Source organism: Dysidea avara, chromosome 14 (genome assembly GCF_963678975.1).
Source record: "Dysidea avara chromosome 14, odDysAvar1.4, whole genome shotgun sequence".
Lineage (NCBI taxonomy): Eukaryota > Metazoa > Porifera > Demospongiae > Dictyoceratida > Dysideidae > Dysidea > Dysidea avara.
In genome coordinates this window covers 10,317,279-10,336,194 of record NC_089285.1, presented here as the reverse complement: position 1 = coordinate 10,336,194, position 18,916 = coordinate 10,317,279, and the positions used below count along the sequence as shown (strand labels likewise).

The following is an 18,916-nucleotide window of genomic DNA, read 5'->3' as shown; positions in this document are numbered from 1 at the left end:
ATGCAGTCACAGATGTTTGGATTTATAAAATGGATGTGACACAGCAGGCATGCAAAAACATTGGTATCACTTGATGACAGAAGAGAGTTTACAACATCTTGAAGATATTGCTGCCCTTTAATAACACTGGTATACATAATTATTTTTCTGACCTGTGCCCAATTGTCAGAGATCTGAATGGTCATTTGTACTCTAAGTAGATATTGAATATTCTATTTTAGTGTTGTAGAATAGGCAATTTCATTCCTTCATGAAAACATAGTCAGGTTCTACACTATATAAGAATGTAAAACAAAATCTTTAAGTTTAAGAGAAAAAAACATTTACCATATTTAGCCATACACAAACCATCACTATTATTAATCAGTATATATTGTTATGTTAAAGCTAAAGTCAGGATTGTTAGAGGGGGATCCAGAAGTATGATCCGCAACTATCTGTGTAGTGCCTCTATCAAACTTGAGATAGTAATTCCGATCAACAACAAGCCTGATGGCATTAGGCTCACTCAGATCAAAACGTGATAAATTATCAGCTTGCTATTATAAGAGATATTGTGTAATAAACATACAAAAAATTTTGTATCCAACAGTATGGTAGTAGGGATCTCCCAAAAATTACGTGAGCTGCCACCTTTAAAAATCACCCTAGGAACATCTTACGCAACAAAAATCACCTTTATGGAATAATATTAGTCCATCTAACATCACATACAGCATCAAAAACAAGAAAACACTTACAGGCGGCCGGATATAGAATTAAAAAACAACAACCAAAACTCAAATTTTCATCTGCCTACCTGGCTGCCTGCAGCTGACTGCCCGCCTGACCACAGTTTCAAGGCTGGAGGCCACACAAAGCAGCATATGGGCACCATTTCGTGCCACAATAACAAACTCACCTCTGGGATGTGCCTTTTGGGGTTCTGACGAGTCTGTGCCCTCTGTGCCTTGTCTTTCCTTTTATCTTCAATCAGGCTAGTCTCCATACACTGAAACCATATTGAGGCATTAATTTTTCCTATCATACTTTCCTTGAGCAGCATATTTAGACACCGTAATCTTATTGAGGCGCTTATGCTCGGTAGATACCTGTAACTTCACGATAGGTTCAATGCCACGCCTATTAAGAAGATCTTGGATGATTAATAATGATCAAGCACTGAGACCATACCTCTTAACAATCTATCATGATGACACACCCCGTTATTATTGGCCTAGCTCTATTCATAATGCTGTGGCTTAATGGCTGACTTGAGATCTCTAATACAGCAGTCACCCTAATAGAACAGTATAGTTGTATGCTATAACAAAAAAAAAGATACCAACTTATTAATTTAAAAATAAAGTAGGGATCCAAGCAATAAAAAGTAATGAAACACAAGGGATGAATGATGGTATCACAGCATAGCATGGTGGGAAATCCCTACTTTGGCATTGAACAAAGTGATTGTTATAAAATGCCAATGTAGGGATTTTCCCACCGAGCTATGCTGTAATACCATCATTCATCTCTTGTTTCACTACTTTCTATTGCTTAGATCCCTACTTTAGTTTAACATTAATGAATATACTAGTGTATAGTGGTTTCAAAGAAAATGTATGGGGGCTCTAGGTTTGGTGACTGGTTTTCAATCCAAACCTTTTGTAATTTTCTACAGCTAAATTTATGTGAAAAAATGCCTTAATGTGAGAAGCACACTACCATGAAGTCTGGGACATGGCCCCCTCCCTCCCTCCCTTTGCTGTTGTATTAGGGTGACTGCTCTATTAGGGTATCTTGACCAGTTTCTAGAAACATCAAACAGCCCTTGAGCCACCCTCAAAATAGTGTATGCTAGATAATGAGACCACAAATCCCAACAAAGTCTTTAATGCAATGATATACAATTGGATTTAGGAAACCCAATATAATTTGCGTGGCTTCAAGATGAATCATTGAACCTATTAAGAGATAAACCGCACTCACCAGTCGTCAACCGCTAAACATTTTCACCATCAATTTATCACCTTTTAAAACACTTCTTGTGCTTGCCACTTACTATTCATTTACCATTGTTCCAGATATTCATGAGTGTAACTGTATCACAAACCCTTGTGTATACTGGAATAGAGAGTGCAGACAGGCAGGCTGGCTGGCAGATGAAAAACTGAAATTTTGGGTGATTTTAAAAAAAAAATTCTGTATCTTGTAAGTGTTTTCTTGTTTTTAATGCGGTATATTATTCTGTAAAGGTGATATTCGCGTTGAATAAGATATCTCTAGGATGATTTTTAAAGGCAGCATTTTAGGCAGCGCATATTACTTTTGGGTTATTCCTACTTAAACAGTACTGCCATACTGTTTGATACATGCATGCATATATACATACATACATACATACATGCATACATACATACATACATACATACATACATACATTTATACATACATACATACATGCATACATTCATTCATACATACATACATACATACATACATACATACATTCATACATACATACATATGTACATACATACATAAAAGGGCAGTGGAGCAGGCCAAAGAGTTATGAGGAGAAAATTATACAGTGTAATTTGAACAAATATGGTTGGGTTTTGGAGGCATGAATTTTTCATGATTTAGGAGCAAAACAAACACAGTGAAAGATGTCACGCTTAACAGGCTAACCTCTTAGGATAGGGTTGGGTTCAGGTTTGGTTTCTACCTCATCAGGTATAGATTGCATCTTACACAAATTTCTTATTATAAACTATGGGGTGGGTACCTGGCAGCAATAGCACAATGGTTAACATCCTAGCTTACAACTCATAAGTCAGTGGTGTGATCCCATCTGTGATATTTGTGGCCTTTCTGATTCATCTAACTTTTAATCACATAACTGCTGGATAGATATATCCACTAATACTGGTATCAAAGGTAACACATTACAACCTGATGCAATGTGTACAGTACAAAGTAGTCATGGTAGTATATTAGTCTATTCTACTACAATTCTCATTGTTTCCATTACAAGACTGGCTCTTCTTTTGCTGTCACAACACAAGGACTTCATGTTACTATTTTACATATACTGCATTTGTCTGAAGTTTTAACTATTCCTTAGTGCATACAATCCAAGCTTTTAACTTGTCACTAACCAACGTTTCACCTAGTCACTGTTAGCTGTAGTAATTTGCGTATTTAAGTATTGCCTTTAACGTTCCCGGCAGTTACAATATACTATTGGTAGCCATCATTATATTAGTGCTCATGTGCTGGATTTACACCACTCTAAAAGTGTCAGTCTTACCAGGCCACCTATATATATATATATATATATATATGCTTCTTTGAGCAATATTTTCACATGTATGGCAGAACTGATTTAGTCTATATAGTACTTACATTTATTCTCCTTGCCACTTGCACCATATATCCACCATTTTCATTTATGACTTGCAAATATAGATCATACTGGCCATTAAATAGTTCAACATCTGAGAAATCGTCTAATCCAGAGAAACCAATGATAGCTGTTAATTAAGATAAAGAGACTATAATCACACAGCTGCATAAACTATTAGCATGAAAAAATATAGTATTCCCTAAAGAGATATAGCTTCAAAGTTGCACACAACCAGTGGCATTGCTATAATCCCTTCAAGAGTTCATAACATATAATAACATTGAGGCAATGAAGGTGCTAGCTGCTTGAGAAACAGAGTACAATATAGTGCTACGAAAATATGAGATACTGTAATAGAGCAGTCACATTACCTCCAACTCTAATAGAACAGTTACAAATGCTTCAATTGACTACATTCTTTGCAACCTAATAGAATAGCCTATATGTTCTAACTGAAAAGTAATTACTATATATTTAACCTTCATGCAATCATCTGCAGCTGTTCTTCCTTGGCTGGAGTCATCAAGACACACGGTAGTGTATTATGCGGCCAAGAAAGCCAGCGACCACACCATCAGTATATTGACAGAAAGAAAGAAAACAGCTTTTTCACGTGTGCATGGTTCCATGGCCCCTCCTCCAACGCACACCATTTTTGCATTATAGATTTCTACCAGGCAGGGTACGCCACACAGCAAATTTGATTAAATTCGCACCAGCCATTTGTGAGATATGGGCGTTCAAAGTTTCATTTTAATTTCTTCGTGTTTTTTCTTCTTATGCTGTACGGGGGGTGGGGTCTATTCTATTCTACGGAACGGAACGGAATGGAACGGAATCATGGACTAAACTACGGAACAGAATGTTTTCTCAAAATGAAGCCTGCAGCTTACCATCGCTGAAACTTCCCTTACAAGTTATTGATGGACCTCCAGCCAGTGATTAAACAAAGCCCCAAGAAAGATAGAAACAATTAAAGGACTGATTGTGGGTTTTAGTCGGTTGTCATTAGTAACGAAGTACTTATTGTGGAATTAGCTGTCTCAGTGATGTTTATCTAAGAAGGGCAGTTAATGGATCGCTTATTTTCCCTAAAGCTTACAGTATGTACCTTGTTTACGCTTAGTATGACTATAGACTACAGTCTGGGGCCAGCATTTCAATCATAAATCAGTACACTGAATGTTGTATACTACAAAGGAAACAAGCAAAAAGGCAATGGTGACAAGAAAGAGCCAGCTGAAGGAACTCAGTCAAAATGTAAGGGATTTTGTGCAGTGTGTGAAGCGCAAACATTCTGGCGGACTGGGCTGTGTGCCACAAGGAGGCTATATTCTGTGAACACTATAAGTGCATGGATCCATTAACTAAACAGGTGGGATCTATGGTACAGAACAGAATAGAATGATGGACTAAACTATAGTGCTTTCTCAAATTGCGGCAACTCATTGTTGAAACTATCGTCATTACAAGTTATCAGCAGACCTCCAGTGGTAGCGTGTGATCAAAAAAACCCTATTAAAGGATTGATTGTTAGTTTTCATTAGCAACTAGATTAGCCTTCTCAATGATTGTTTCCCTAGTAGTGCTCTTCAATTCATTTATTACATGATCGTGAGGCTGTTACTGGATGTATACAGTATAGCTGATTGGATGATGTCATGCAGTTATTGTTTCTGCTGATATTGATGAGATAGTACAATATTTATCAATTTCATTGGTTTCAGAGCATAATCACAGTAGAATTTCCTGAAATTGTCCAGAAAGACACTGGTGTGACAGGAAAAGGCTAGTTGATCATAACACATAGTACGTGGTATCACTTTCAGAAAGTTTAGACCACCAATGTGAAGGTTGATGAGATGCATGGATTCGTCAAATTTTTGGACATTGATAAGAATTTTTCTCTTAGTAAAAAGAAAATCGTATCATATTTTTAACTAAAAATTCTTGCCTTATGTACATAAATAATTATGTTCTAATAGTCTATAATTATTGTGTGCTACTTAATAAAGTATCTGTACTATTTACAAGTACATGTGAGTTGGATGATACTCTTGTTGGTGTTTCTTACTGACTGAAAACTTCTTTACTATAATCTTTTAGATGGCAGTCAAAGACGAGTGAGCCTAGATTTGGGTTGCAAGACATTAAATATCCAAATTAAAGTAAATTGACTGTCATAATTATTGTCTTCTAAATTATAAGTTTGTTTTAAATTTTCTTAGTCAATATATAGAATCCTACCTTACAATTTACATACCTAGCTATTTTGTACTTTACAAATGAAGATATACACATAGCGGCAATTATACAATATGGTGATTATAAAGAAATGATGTGAATTAGAGTGGCAAAGTCTTTGGCTAGGTTAGATATATAATTTCACAAAATCACTGATGGAATAAAGGTGGACTGGTATGAGCTGGGTCTTGGATGAAGGTGAAGGTTGGAGATTAAAAGGTGGTAATTTCTTGTCTTGAATATGTTGCTAAGTGGATGTATGCACATCAAGTAACTTCACATGTTGGGATAATCTTAACATTTTTTCACCGTTATTTTCAAGTGAGGATTCTTAGTCCATGCAGCTGGTCCAGTGGGATCACAGGTTCTTGCTACAAAGCGTGCTCTGCACTAGATCTGCTGTAGTTGATATTTCAAGGTAGACTCCCAAGGAGCCCACACAAGCCACACTGTTGCAGCAAATTACAGTACATGCTAGTTTCATTGTATGGAAAGAAGCATGTGAAATGTTACACTCTAGAAATCCCTAGGATCTTGGTCCAAATCAAGGTCTGGTGGCTATGAGCATGGATGCATGAAAGGTTTAGGAGATCTGGTTGATTTTGTCAGTAGTCTCAAGTATTGATTCAAGGCTAACAGTCGAATACTTGGCAAGCTCTTTATCATACAACAGAGAAATTTCAACTCACTACTGGTTTTAGTCCACTGCAGTGTTAATGAATCCATGAACTTTATTGATTTTCACAGAAAATAGCCTTGTTGTGGCACTCAGTTCGCCAGAATGTTTGCGCTTCACACACTGCACAAAATTCCTCACATTTTTACTGAGTTCCTTCAGCTGGCTCTTTCTTGTCACCATTGCCTTTCTGCTTGTTTCCTTAGTAGCATACAACATTCAGTGTACTGATTTATGATTGAAATGCTGGCCCCAGACTGTAGTCTATAGTCACACTAAGCATAAACAAGTACAAGCTTCAGTGAAAATAAGTGATCCATTAACTGCTCTTCTTGATTTCTTAGATAAACATCACTGAGACAGCTAATTCCACAATAAGTACTTCGTTACTAATGACAACCGACTAAAACCCACAATCAGTCCTTTAATTGTTTCTATCTTTCTTGGGGCTTTGTTTAATCACCGGCTGGAGGTCCATCAATAACTTGTAAGGGAAGTTTCAGCAATGGTAAACTGCAGGCTTCATTTTGAGAAAGCGTTCTGTTCCGTAGTTTAGTTTATGATTCCGTTCTGTTCGTTCCATAGAATAGATCCCACCATACGGGGGGGGGATCTATGGGGGCTTCAGTTTTTCTTTTCGCACACTTTGTGCAAAATTACTATAACGCAAACATGTTACTCAATTATCTCGATCTTTGGCACAAAATAAGAGCATGTAATGGTGGATTCACATACCTAGTTTGCTGTAAATCTGAGAAATATCCAAACAGTTATGAGCGTTTATTCGCGTAAAAAAAGATCAAACTTCTGTCACGGCTACAGAGTAAACCAAATATAGGGAACATTGGTGTGTAGATAAGCTGATCATCATAGCAGTGTCTTTAGATAGTTTGAATAGCAATAGAGTTACAGCGACAAAGTTATATAGCAAAGACTAAACAAATGTAAAATCTCGGGATCGAGATACTCTAATAGAGCAGTCACAACAGGGTAAAAAATGTGTACAAAAATGTTGAAAAACCTTACCAGAGTTTGAACCAGTGATGTCCATATCTAACACCTGCATCCTTACTCACTAAACCACTGCTACCTTGGCTGATCACCTCACTTACTTTATAAATGAAATTTCTAGTTGAAATCTACTTATAATCAAACATTTGTTATTTTATAGATCTACCATGGAAGTTCTAGAACATTCTATGTATGTTCTATTAGAAGTACTCAAAAAGTGTAGAGTATTACAATAACACAAGTACACAGAAAAATTCGGAAATTTTCAACTAGAGTAGGGACCATCATAATACATTGATAAAAAGCACTGAAACAAGCATGATATTAAATCACAGTAAAACAATAAGAAGTGTTATATCCCTACTGTGCTCCAAGATACCATAATGGAAGTGCACAGTAGGGATATAATACTTATTATCGTTTTACTGTAATAATAACATCATGCACTACTCCAGCTTGTTTCAATACTTTTTATCGGTGTGTTATTATGGTCCCTACTCTAGCTGAAAATTTCAAATTTTCTTGTTTGTTAACGTTTTTTTCTATAAAATTATGACTGGTGAACCCACACATACCGCATCTGAAATGGCACCACATGCCCCAATGATTGTCTGAAAAGTGAAGTATCTATTATGCTTCATTGTCAGCTATGTTCAACCCGTTACGCAGCATTTCGAATCAAGCACTGTTCGAAAAGCACCTCTGCAATCCAAGCATACTGAAAGAAAGAAATGGTTATCATCTGAAAAGTGAGTATCCATTACACTTCATTGTCGGCTATGTTCAACCAGTTACGCAGCAGTACCAATCAAGAACTGTTCGAAAAGGACCCCTGCTATCAAAATAGCCACTATGACAAATGCGGACAATTTCCTTTACGAAGGGAAGCCATCACATGCTATCACCAAAGGGAAGCCATCATATGCTATCGCCAACTTGGCACTTTTCGTAGCAAAGATGAATGGGACACAAAGGAGGACACTGGAAAGTTAATGAAGAATACATTGTACATATGCAGTATGCCAAAAGGCACCTGTTGGGCCGAAAAGATGTCAAACAGTAAAAAAATCAAGCCCGTAGCCTTAGCCGTTATCGAGTTACGCTTGTCTGAGGCATCAGTCTGTCAATTATTTAGTCAGTCAGTCAGTAGAAATTTTCCATTAAATAAATTATTTTTAAAATTCCATAGCAACTTGTTGAAAGCATTTCGGGTAGATCTGAAAGTTTGTTTGGGCTTAGTTTTATCTAACCAATACTGCCTCATCGTCGTCAGGGGAAATTGAGGCTGTTCTTTGGGTGATATTATTCTGTGGACCATGCCTACTCCTTTGTGGTCCCTACTATACAGTAACTATCATACTGTATGATAATAATATAGAAAGAAATGGTGCCGCACACCCCAGTTATATTTTTAAAAATTATCGTCTGAAAAGTGAAATATCCATTATGCTTCGTGTCAGCTATGTTCAACCCATTACACAGCAGTACGAATCAAGAACTGTTTGAAAAGCGCCTCTGCTATCAAAACAGCCACTATGACAAATACGGACAATTTCCATTACAAAGGGAAGCCATCATGTACTATCACCAAATCGACACTTTTCGCTGTCAGCAAAGATGAATGGGACACAAAGGAGGACACTGGTAAGTCCATGAAGAAGGCATTGTACGTACTGCGGTATGCCAATTGGTACCTGTCAGGCCGAAGCGACGTCAAACAGTGAAAAAAGCAAGCCCGTATCCTTAGCGTTTATCGAGTTACGCCTGAAGGCATCAGTCAGTCAGTTACTCAGTCAGTCAGTCAGTAGAAAATTCCATTAAATAAATTATTTTTAAAATTGCAACTCGTTAAGAGCATTTCGGGTCGATCTGAAAGCTTTTTTGGGCTTAGTTTTACATAACCAATACAGCCTCATCATCATCAGGGAAAATTAAGGCTGGTTTTTGGGTGATGCTATTTCATGGGCCACGCCTACTCCTTTGTGGTCCCTACTATATAGTACTATCGTACTGTATGATTATCAAATATTGAATTAAATCATGTAATAAAATACATTTATAAGTCTGTCTTCAATAATCATCATTGTATCTGCATAGTAAAGAAGAATGTGAGTAAAAACAAACATCAAAGTCAGCCATAGGCTGGTTTTGGGACCTTATAAAGTACAAAAAGAAGTAAAATCCACAGAAAACAGTCAAGTTGTGAAAAAATGGTGCGGCCTTAAAAAACCTGGGTGAAAAAGTTGTGAAATCAAAGGTGGCAGCCAAGAAATGGCTACAATGATGTTAATGATAAAAAATTTTAATAATGGCTGTGTGCATTGTTAAAATTATTAGCATTAACGTCATTGCAGTGGATCGTAATATACACCTTAAATTATAGCTACTGAGGACCTAGGTGCATTTCACAACAATTCCTAGTGAGTTTGTTATAGCATGCAACCACAAAGGCAAGTTTTCCAGAGCTATATACATGCCACACAGTTTAAAATATAAGGAAAATTAGGAATTTTAAGTTCAATTAGAGATCATAGAGAAAGTAGGGATAAAGGAAGGTTGCCTACACTTGTAGATGTACTAGTGGACATTTAATCCCTTATTCAGTCTATGCTCATGACTGAAGTAGGGATTAAATGTCCACTAGAGTATCTGCAGGTGTAGGAGACCTCTCTTGCTTCCTACTTTTTCCTATGGTCCCTTATTGAACTTAAACTTCCTCATACTTGTACTGGTGAACCCACACATATCATATCATAAGAATAGTACCTGTGTTAATGTTTTCATCTGAACGCATGTCCAAACTATAAACTACTAATTCACTTTTGACTGGAAATTGAAGTGGCCATTACACTTCACTTTCAGTCCGTTACATAGCTCTGCAAATGAAGAACAGTAGAAGCACCTCTGCAATCAATCCAGTCACCACAAAAATATGGACGATTTGTGTACCCCAATTATCAATACCAGTGAATTGGGCATTATGCTTTGCTTTCAGCTATGTTCAGCCTGCTACATAGCATTACAAGTGAAGAACAGTAAGAGAAGCACCTCTGCCAGTCTCCACGGAAAATACAGTTACGAACATAGAAAGCCATTGTGCTACCGCAAATTGACACCTTGGGCTGTTAGCAAAAAGAAATGGGGTATAAATGAGGACAAAGGTAAGTCCATGATGTGTGAATTGTAAATACTGCAGTATGCCAAGACACCTGTCAAGCTGAAGTGACATCGAACAGTGAAAAAAAAAGCCCATAGCCTTATATAGCTGTTATCAAATAACTCTTGTCTGAAGGCAGGCAGGCAGGGTAGGCAGGCAGGCAGGCAGGCAGGGCAGGCAGGCAGGCAGGCAGGCAGGAAAGGCAAGGCAAGGCAAGGCAAGGCAGGCACGCAGAACAGAAAATGGGTCAAACAAAGGAAAATATCCCTCAAACCTCAGGATTCAAACTGCAGGCCAGCCAATGTCTAGTCAAGCTCCACACTTAGTCTCCTCCAGGTTACCTTGTATGCCTCAAAGGCAACAGCCAGGAAGTGACAGCTATAATATTGTCAATTAAACTGTAATGTTATTGTTACAAATTTGTATTGCTGCAGTTAATTCACATTTGATCATAATTATTCCTACTAGAGGTTGTACTGCACAGCTCAGCTGTTTTAGTGCATATTCACATAATTCTAATATGTACACATGACTCACTGTCTCCAAAAGGTGCAGATGATGGTAACGGATTCCATGGTCCTGTCTCAGTTAAACCATACTGATAAGTGGTGCCTGCTGCCTGGTGTTGTATAAAACACACTCCCTCTGTTATGTTATCAAATCGCATCCATGTGGCATATCGCTCAATGTGGTAGTACTAGTGCAATACATGAGAAAAATTAAAACACAAGCAATAATGGCTATCAGACATGTAGTCTATAACATTGCTTTCAAGTATTATGTGACTGGGCTTGTGAAAATGGGGCATGTAGGCACATAAAGTTTGCCTACTTTTCAAAATTTAATGATTCATAACTTTATTATGCTATATAGCCACGCAAATTTCATCATTTATTAAACATTAAATGTATAAGTACAGGATGCAAATACTCTATTCCAGTGATGAGATATGTGATGGGGTACAGTTAGTGGCCACATGTTCTATTTTCCCAGACTCAGTCACATATACACATAACTAGCTATCATATCATAATCGTTATAATAATTATCATTTAGTCCTTGACAGTTCATACACCCAAGCTTTTGGTATATGATTTTGGGGGGTGTGATGTGGTCCCACTTTTATCTCACCATCTTACCATGCTAAATTCTCTTCATTCAAGTTCAGTGCCAACTATACTGCTGTTGACTATGTGCCCTGTGGTAATACTTTGTTGTACCAGGAAAATGCTCTCTGATCAAATGCTCAATAGTGGATTTCAATTGTGCTAAAATAATGAGATTTTTATGACCTTGAGGAGGGCAGAACAAAAGAAGGGCACTAAAGGGGGTTACTATCAAGTCAATGGCTGAAGAATATACATAATGCTTGAAAATGGGAAGTTATAGGCTGTATACTACAAACAAATATTTCCCTCTAATTATCAACAGTATGGTACTATGTATTGAGGATCATGAATGTTTGCACTTCCTCACAAAGATTATTGACCTTGGCAGTATTGGTTAGGTAGAATTAAGCCCAAAAGTGTCTTCTTAGCGCTTCAGATAAGTTATTACAGAAAAGTTTTCTGCTGATTGACTAACTAACTGCCTTCAGACAAACATAGCTAACTCAATAACAGCTAAGTCTATGAGCTTGATTTTTCACTGTTGAAAGTCACTTCAGCCCGACAGGTGTCATTTGGCATACTGCAGTACAACAAACAAGGAAGACTTTTACCTTTGTCCTCCTTTGTGTCCAACATCTTCTTGATGACAGCACAAGGTACTGATTCATAGTTGCTATAGTGTGTGTGATGGCATTTGTAATGGATATTGGCTATACTAACTGGATTGATTGTAGAGATACTTCTCGTGATGGTCTTTCTTTGTCTGTAACACTGTGTAACTGCTGAACATAGTTAAGTTTTTTAATAAATTTATAATAGTTAGGGCACACATTTAGATAAAAACATTGAGTATGGTACCATTTTTTCTTTTGATGTGGTATGCACTGGTTTACCAGTGATACACTAAAAATTAGCAGTGAATTTCACCAATTTCTACCACAATACCCACTACTTATGTAGTGACCTTCACTACATGGTGGTGAACGTCACTACATGGTGGTGAACGTAACTACATGGTGGTGAACATCACTACATGGTGGTGAACGTCACTACATGGTGGTGAACGTCACTACATGGTGGTGAACGTAACTACATGGTGGTGAACGTCACTACATGGTGGTGAACGTAACTACATGGTGGTGAACATCACTACATGGTGGTGAACGTCACTACATGGTGGTGAACGTAACTACATGGTGGTGAACGTCACTACATGGTGGTGAACGTCACTACATGGTGGTGAATGTCACTACATCATGGTGGTGAACATGGTGGTGAACATCACTACATGGTGGTGAACATCACTACATGGTGGTGAACGTCACTACATGGTGATAAACACCACTACTAAAGTAGTAGTGAACGTCACTACACAAAAATAGTATTATGGCGGACATTAGTTTGTTTTTACTGTTATGTTACAAAAAGTAAACAAACAAGTACAAGGAAAAATTAGGAATTTTCAGTTCAATTAGGGATCATAGCTATAAAATAAGGGAGGTCACTTAGGCAACCTCCCCCTTTTTAGATAAATCTACTTTCTTCCACCAGTTTTTCTTTTCAGTATATAATTATATACCTACATATTTGCACAGAATTATATATTTTGCTCAGCATTAATCTTTGGTAATTGACCATTTCTAACAGCATATAGCTACAGTACTCTATTAGAGTATCTTGATCTCTTCACTTGCTCTAGCCATAGCAAGAAGCTATTATATTGCTTATCTATGTGACTGTTCTATTAGAATATCTCAATCTTTTGTGTAGTCTTGTTTCTGAGTAAAATATCTAAGCTATACGTTTTCATGGTAAGTTCACGAAATTAAAGATGGAAAGTAAGAAATGATAATTTTATAGCATTCTACACAACTTTTGATTTCATAGCTCGCATAGCTGGGCAGGTTGGCTCTAGGCATGCACTTGTCTAGATTTCATAACTGCCATGCATTTTATACATTATTAAAAAGTAATCACATAAATTGCTAAGCTATATATAGATACTGTGCTTTACCAAAGAAACTTTAAGTACAAAAATAGAATCATTGGTATTTTCAGCTGTACTATTTTTTGTTTATTATAATGGCTCACAACACTGAATAGGTGCATGTTAGAATAAGAATGTTGAAAGTGGAAAATTTGAACAATGCAAGATTGAATCTGAGAGCATTTTCAATGGAAATTGTGTACCTGAATTAAGTATTGCCATACATATTAACTGACTACACAAGTAGATGAATGAAGCCCTTTAAACAGACCAATGCACTTCATTGTATGTATAGGTGCAGGCAGATTTGGAAAAATTCCATAACAGAACCAACTACGTGTTTCCAGTGAATGTTCTATTAGAGTAGTTAGCTGACTACTCTATATTAGAGTATCTCGATCTTGTACACCTCCAATCCTGATCCAGGTCCTTGTTACACAAACTTTAGCATAAATCCACTGATAATACCTTGGAAAGATGTTTATAAGGTGGTTTTATGAGTATTTATATTATTAGTGATCATATAATTATGCTAAGACAAAATTTCATTATAATATACTTAGCATATTGATTAAGTAAAGCCTAAATATGAAGGGAGGGCTTCAGCCCCCAAAGCCCCCCTCCCCTGGATCCGCCCCTGCTACAAAGGTGTGAAAATCGCGTTTACTTTCTTCCTGTTAATATACTCACGGTGTGCCGCGCCGGCTTCTTGGGCCACACGACACACTACCGTGTGTCTTGATTACATGCATAGCTATGTGCATTATAATCTACCTTATATAATCTACATTAGGTAACAGTATATTGTCAGGACACTCTGTGATATATTATCTAGTATAGCTAATACCACAAGTTATTAACTCATGATAATAGCATATAATGAAAGTATATAGTACTACATAATTTAATGGCAAACATTCAGTTAATGGCAAATATAGTAATATAACATTGAGTTGGCAACTAGGACAATGATCAAGTTCAACTATGCACTTATCGATGGCATGAATTCAAACTATGCATGCACTGCCACATGCATGAACTATGCACTTATCAGATAGCTAAGTGCATGCCAGTGTGCTGGGTGGTCTGAAGAGGTCCCCAATGGGTGAGGCCTTTTGAACCAATTGGCACAATCTCCAGGTGGGGCCATCATGGAGGAAAAACCATCATTATTGATGTAAAAGGCATAAACAATAGACCTACACTTACAATCTAATTGTTAGTCCATTCTGGACAGTCCCTATAGCTATAGCTATAGCTAGCCAGAAATATCCACGTTCCATTTCGGTCCTGATATACTCTATTAATTCGATGCACTTACTTCCCATTTCACTAGTGTGTATAAGACTTCATCCACTACTATCTTGCCATAAATCTTGAGACGGAGGTTCTTGTATTGGACAACGGTAAAGTTATTTTTATCGATATCTTCTGGCGGCAAAACTGGAGGTAAAGTTTCTTGTAAATATTTGTAAATTGTTTGCCACCCTTGTAAGCAGGTTCTCTTTTTTCGGCGAAGGAATAAACAGCGGCAAAGATTCTCGCCAACATAGCAGCAACAGGCCATCACTTATCTCCCAGTCGAAGTCGAAGTCAGGCAGCGTCCTACCCTAATTACCAATGGCGGGCGCCGCTCGATTAGAGATTCAGTACTCGGAAGCTACTAAACCTTGGGGGCTATTCACGTGAGACGATACTTTTGACTCTAAATCACAACTATTTTAATTTATATAACTGTAATTACAGTTCAGTTAGGGATCATCAGTGACTGCCAAGCTGTTAGCTAGCTATAAAGGAAAGATGAAAGACTGTTTTTTGGGTGATGATTACCTATTGTTGGGGCAAAAAACCCAAACCTCCTAGGCATAGCCAAGCCCCTAAATATCTTTGGAGCGATCCCATAAATTTGATGAAATTTTAAAATCTTTCTATATAACAGAATTTTATGCTGTCTGACTGCCTTCATATCTCAACAATGGATATGGCTACAGGCTTTGTTGCTTTGTCCTGAGACATGCATGCCTTTTTGCCAACTGCAATATGTACAATGCTTGCATCATGGACTTCCCTTTGTCCTCCTTTGTGTCCCGACTGACAACACAAGTAAGGTGTTGACTCATGATAGCATGCATGACACAGCTTCCTTGTCCCCCCTAAAATTATCACTTTAAACAATGCACATATTCCTTGTTAGGTCATCTATTTTACAACATTTTATTAAACACAATCATAACAGGATACAGGTGGATAATTATTATAGCCAACAATGAAAAAGGAAATACTTCCTCTTAAATTCCCATATATGGCTTAGCAATTAATTAAGACACATTGTTTAACATTCACTGAAAACTTTCTGTAAATATTTCCTTGTTGATATAACACAACTTATTCAGTCCAGTATAGTAGCTAATCCAGCTGGTTAGCAAAAATTTCAATTAGCTCAGCTAATGTTTTGATACAACATTACAGAACCTATATCAATTGCCTTTAATGTTAGTGCAGGGAGACATGTGATACGGAGAATTCATTGACTCATTATTTGCTAGTCATTTTGCAACTTGGTAATTCTGTTCTATACCATATGTGTATTTTGTACCATACGCGTATGGTACATACCATATGCGTATACGCGTACGGTACAACCATACGCGTATGGTACGGAAAATCGTACCATCTGAGTATAGGCTATAGCTAACCTGCTTTGCATATAATATCAAGCAGAAAGTTTTTTGCACTGCCGTACCTATTGACTATGCCGGATGGCACTCTGCTTTCATTTCTTTTTGGGGAAGAGGGAGGGGGAAGGGGCTAGTCTCGCTAAGCGTTTTCTGTAATTCAGTGAAGATTGAGCTAGCTAGGTAGCTATATACATCTATAGAGCAATCATATTTTGGTATGATTAGCTATTCTATTATCTAGAACTGCATGAGATGTATTTTGCTTTACTGTAATTAAGATATAATTTGCTTTACTGCATGATGCAAACCTACATTGTTAAAACTGAGGTGGTCATAGCACACTCAACCAGCAGCACACCCTTGGGGTGCAGGCACACTTTCAGGATATAGTGTGTGAAGCACACAAGACAAGCAGTGTGACCGTATATTGGTGTACATGGCATCTTTTATCATTTAGAGGTAGTAGGATGTATCATAAAAGCATCAATTTTATTGAATTTATGTGCAATAAATAAACTTATTTTGGTCTAAGCCATTACACAGACATGTTACAATAAAATGTGTATTTGTGCATAATTATGTGGTATGCTCTAAATGTGCTTTACATAGCATGCACTCCTGTGGTGTATGTGATATGTAGGAGATGATTGTCCACAATTGTCCATTAGTTAGCAAATGTAAACCCATTTGTCCATTAGTTAGCAAATGTGAACCATCATCTCATTTGCTAACTAATGGATGATGGTTCACATTGATGGATGATGTGTGATGGTGTGTGTGTGGATGATGTGTGTGTGTGTGTGTGTGTGTGTGTGTGTGTGTGCAATGGATGATGTGTGGCTGCAATGGATGATGTGTGTGTGTGTGTGTGTGTGTGATATGCACAAAACACATTTTATTGTAGTGATAGGTTAACAAAGCCGGTATGTTTGTATCAATAAAGTAACCAATTTGCATTAACCAAGAGTAAATTTACTCTTGATTAACATTAACTCATAGAATTTCCATTAGATTAATCCAGTCAACAGTAGAAAGATGAAAAAGATGATCAGTGGGGGCCGTACATATTTTAAGGTAGCCTCAGTTGAGTGAAATTAAACCCACAATCAAACTCCAGGCTTGGTGATATATAGGTTTATATACATTTCGAAACAATTAATGTTTAAGTATAGATTTGAAAGCAGTAAGTTGCTGACTGACTAATAGTGTTGTGTACTGTTTGTAGATTGTTGACATTCCAGGAATGTTACACCAATTGTGAAACTGCAGATGATGTAATATTTCACAATAATACTATGAGTGGTTGACTTTGATAATAAAGCTGTCACATTCTACGCTTCCACTCCTGAATGCACAAGTGCTTTTTTTCTCCACAGTGGAAATGCTATTACTTTGAAAGTACACAAGCTGGTATACTAGTACTGTATGTTCTTTAGAATAGTCGAGTTAATTATCTAGCTGTTGCATAGCAACCACATACACTGAAAACGTATTGTAAATTTTAATCTTTATTTCTTCTTCCACACAGTACATTGTGGCTGCAATTGCTACACATATATTACTCCTATTGGATTCATGATCCATTGTTTAATTAATGCAATGAAAATTGAAAAATCAGGCCATTATTACATAATGCTACTCCTCCTTCATACCTGCAATAGAGTTTATGATGTAATGTAATGATGTGACATGATGTAATAATTCATTATGCATACTTGTAATATTAATATTGTGTACTGTAGCTGTAAGAGTTAGTTGTTATTGCGTGCTTTCAATTATTGATTAATAATATTACATACGGTGGTCTATTCTGCTTATAAAAGATTTTCCCAAGAGCCTATACTTCCCTACAATTATAGAACAATACCCACACATATGTGATAGCAACCATATTAATTAATTTGTATCCATTGGAAAATCTAGCCAATTTTTTTCAGTCACATATATGTATATTATTTCATTAAATATTTTATTCTATTGTTGCTACATAATCTATTGTTTAGCTAGTACACTATAGCTTCCACTTAAAAATGGATATTTGTGCCTAATGGCATGCACTAAAGGAGTGTTGAGCAGACAATTTTAATCAGATGAGCTCGAGAAGTACAATGTAATGATTGCCCAAACAGAGGAAGACCTGGAGAATGCTGATACAATAACATTGAGGGAGGTAGCAAAGAGATTTAACTGTAGAGAAAGCAATCTTCCAGTTTGCAAATTAATGTAAATCTGGCTGTAGCGTAGCATTATTAGCATAATTAATTGCATGTGCAATAAATTCTTTTTGAACTGAATCTTTGCTATTGAATGAGGCATGCACATTGCCTACTGAGATGAAGTAGGAAAATATAACATGGCAGAGATTTTATGGTGAGTTTATGAGTTCTAATGAATATTTCAGTAACGAATGTATATTATCTAGCATTGTTTAATTGTTAAGTGTGTTGTATAGCCACTCACTACTTACTGTGGATGGGACTACTCTTATCTGAATGTATATACTCTTTAAAGTTAACAACATCCACATTAATTTGTGCTGTAGGTCCAGTGCGATGAATGTGAGTGGTGGTACTATTTACAGTATGTACAAACAAGAAAAGTACGCAAACAAGAAATTGGATCCTCAAAAGAAGAAGAGTGTAGCTATATAGTAGATAAAGATGAAA

The 18,916-nt window shown here is 36.9% G+C and overlaps 1 protein-coding gene and 1 long non-coding RNA gene across 2 annotated transcripts; one reads left to right on the top strand and one right to left on the bottom strand.

Moving 5' to 3' along the window:
- Nucleotides 1–211: 211 nt before the first annotated feature.
- Nucleotides 212–15,207, bottom strand: LOC136244343 (uncharacterized). The gene is made up of 4 exons (XM_066035919.1): nt 14,894–15,207; nt 11,014–11,173; nt 3,388–3,515; nt 212–539 (listed from the first exon to the last, which is right to left on the bottom strand). Exons 1-4 carry the CDS (start codon nt 15,137–15,139, stop codon nt 360–362), a joined length of 714 nt encoding a protein of 237 aa, XP_065891991.1. The 5' UTR covers nt 15,140–15,207; the 3' UTR covers nt 212–359.
- LOC136244344 (uncharacterized) lies at nt 14,892–18,012 on the top strand. Its single transcript, XR_010695160.1, has 3 exons — nt 14,892–15,021; nt 15,072–15,257; nt 17,779–18,012. It is a non-coding gene; the product is annotated as an uncharacterized lncRNA (long non-coding RNA).
- Nucleotides 18,013–18,916: the final 904 nt, after the last annotated feature.

Excerpts from the sequence above, each read along its gene's own strand:
- LOC136244343 (XM_066035919.1), bottom strand. The coding sequence starts at position 15,139 with ATGGCCTGTTGCTGCTATGTTGGCGAGAATCTTTGCCGCTGTTTATTC. Across the intron at positions 11,174-14,893 it reads ACACACTAGTGAAATGGGAA|TACTACCACATTGAGCGATA; the intron begins GTAAGTGCATCG and ends GTATTGCACTAG. Across the intron at positions 3,516-11,013 it reads ATCTGCACCTTTTGGAGACA|CTATCATTGGTTTCTCTGGA; the intron begins GTGAGTCATGTG and ends CTTAATTAACAG.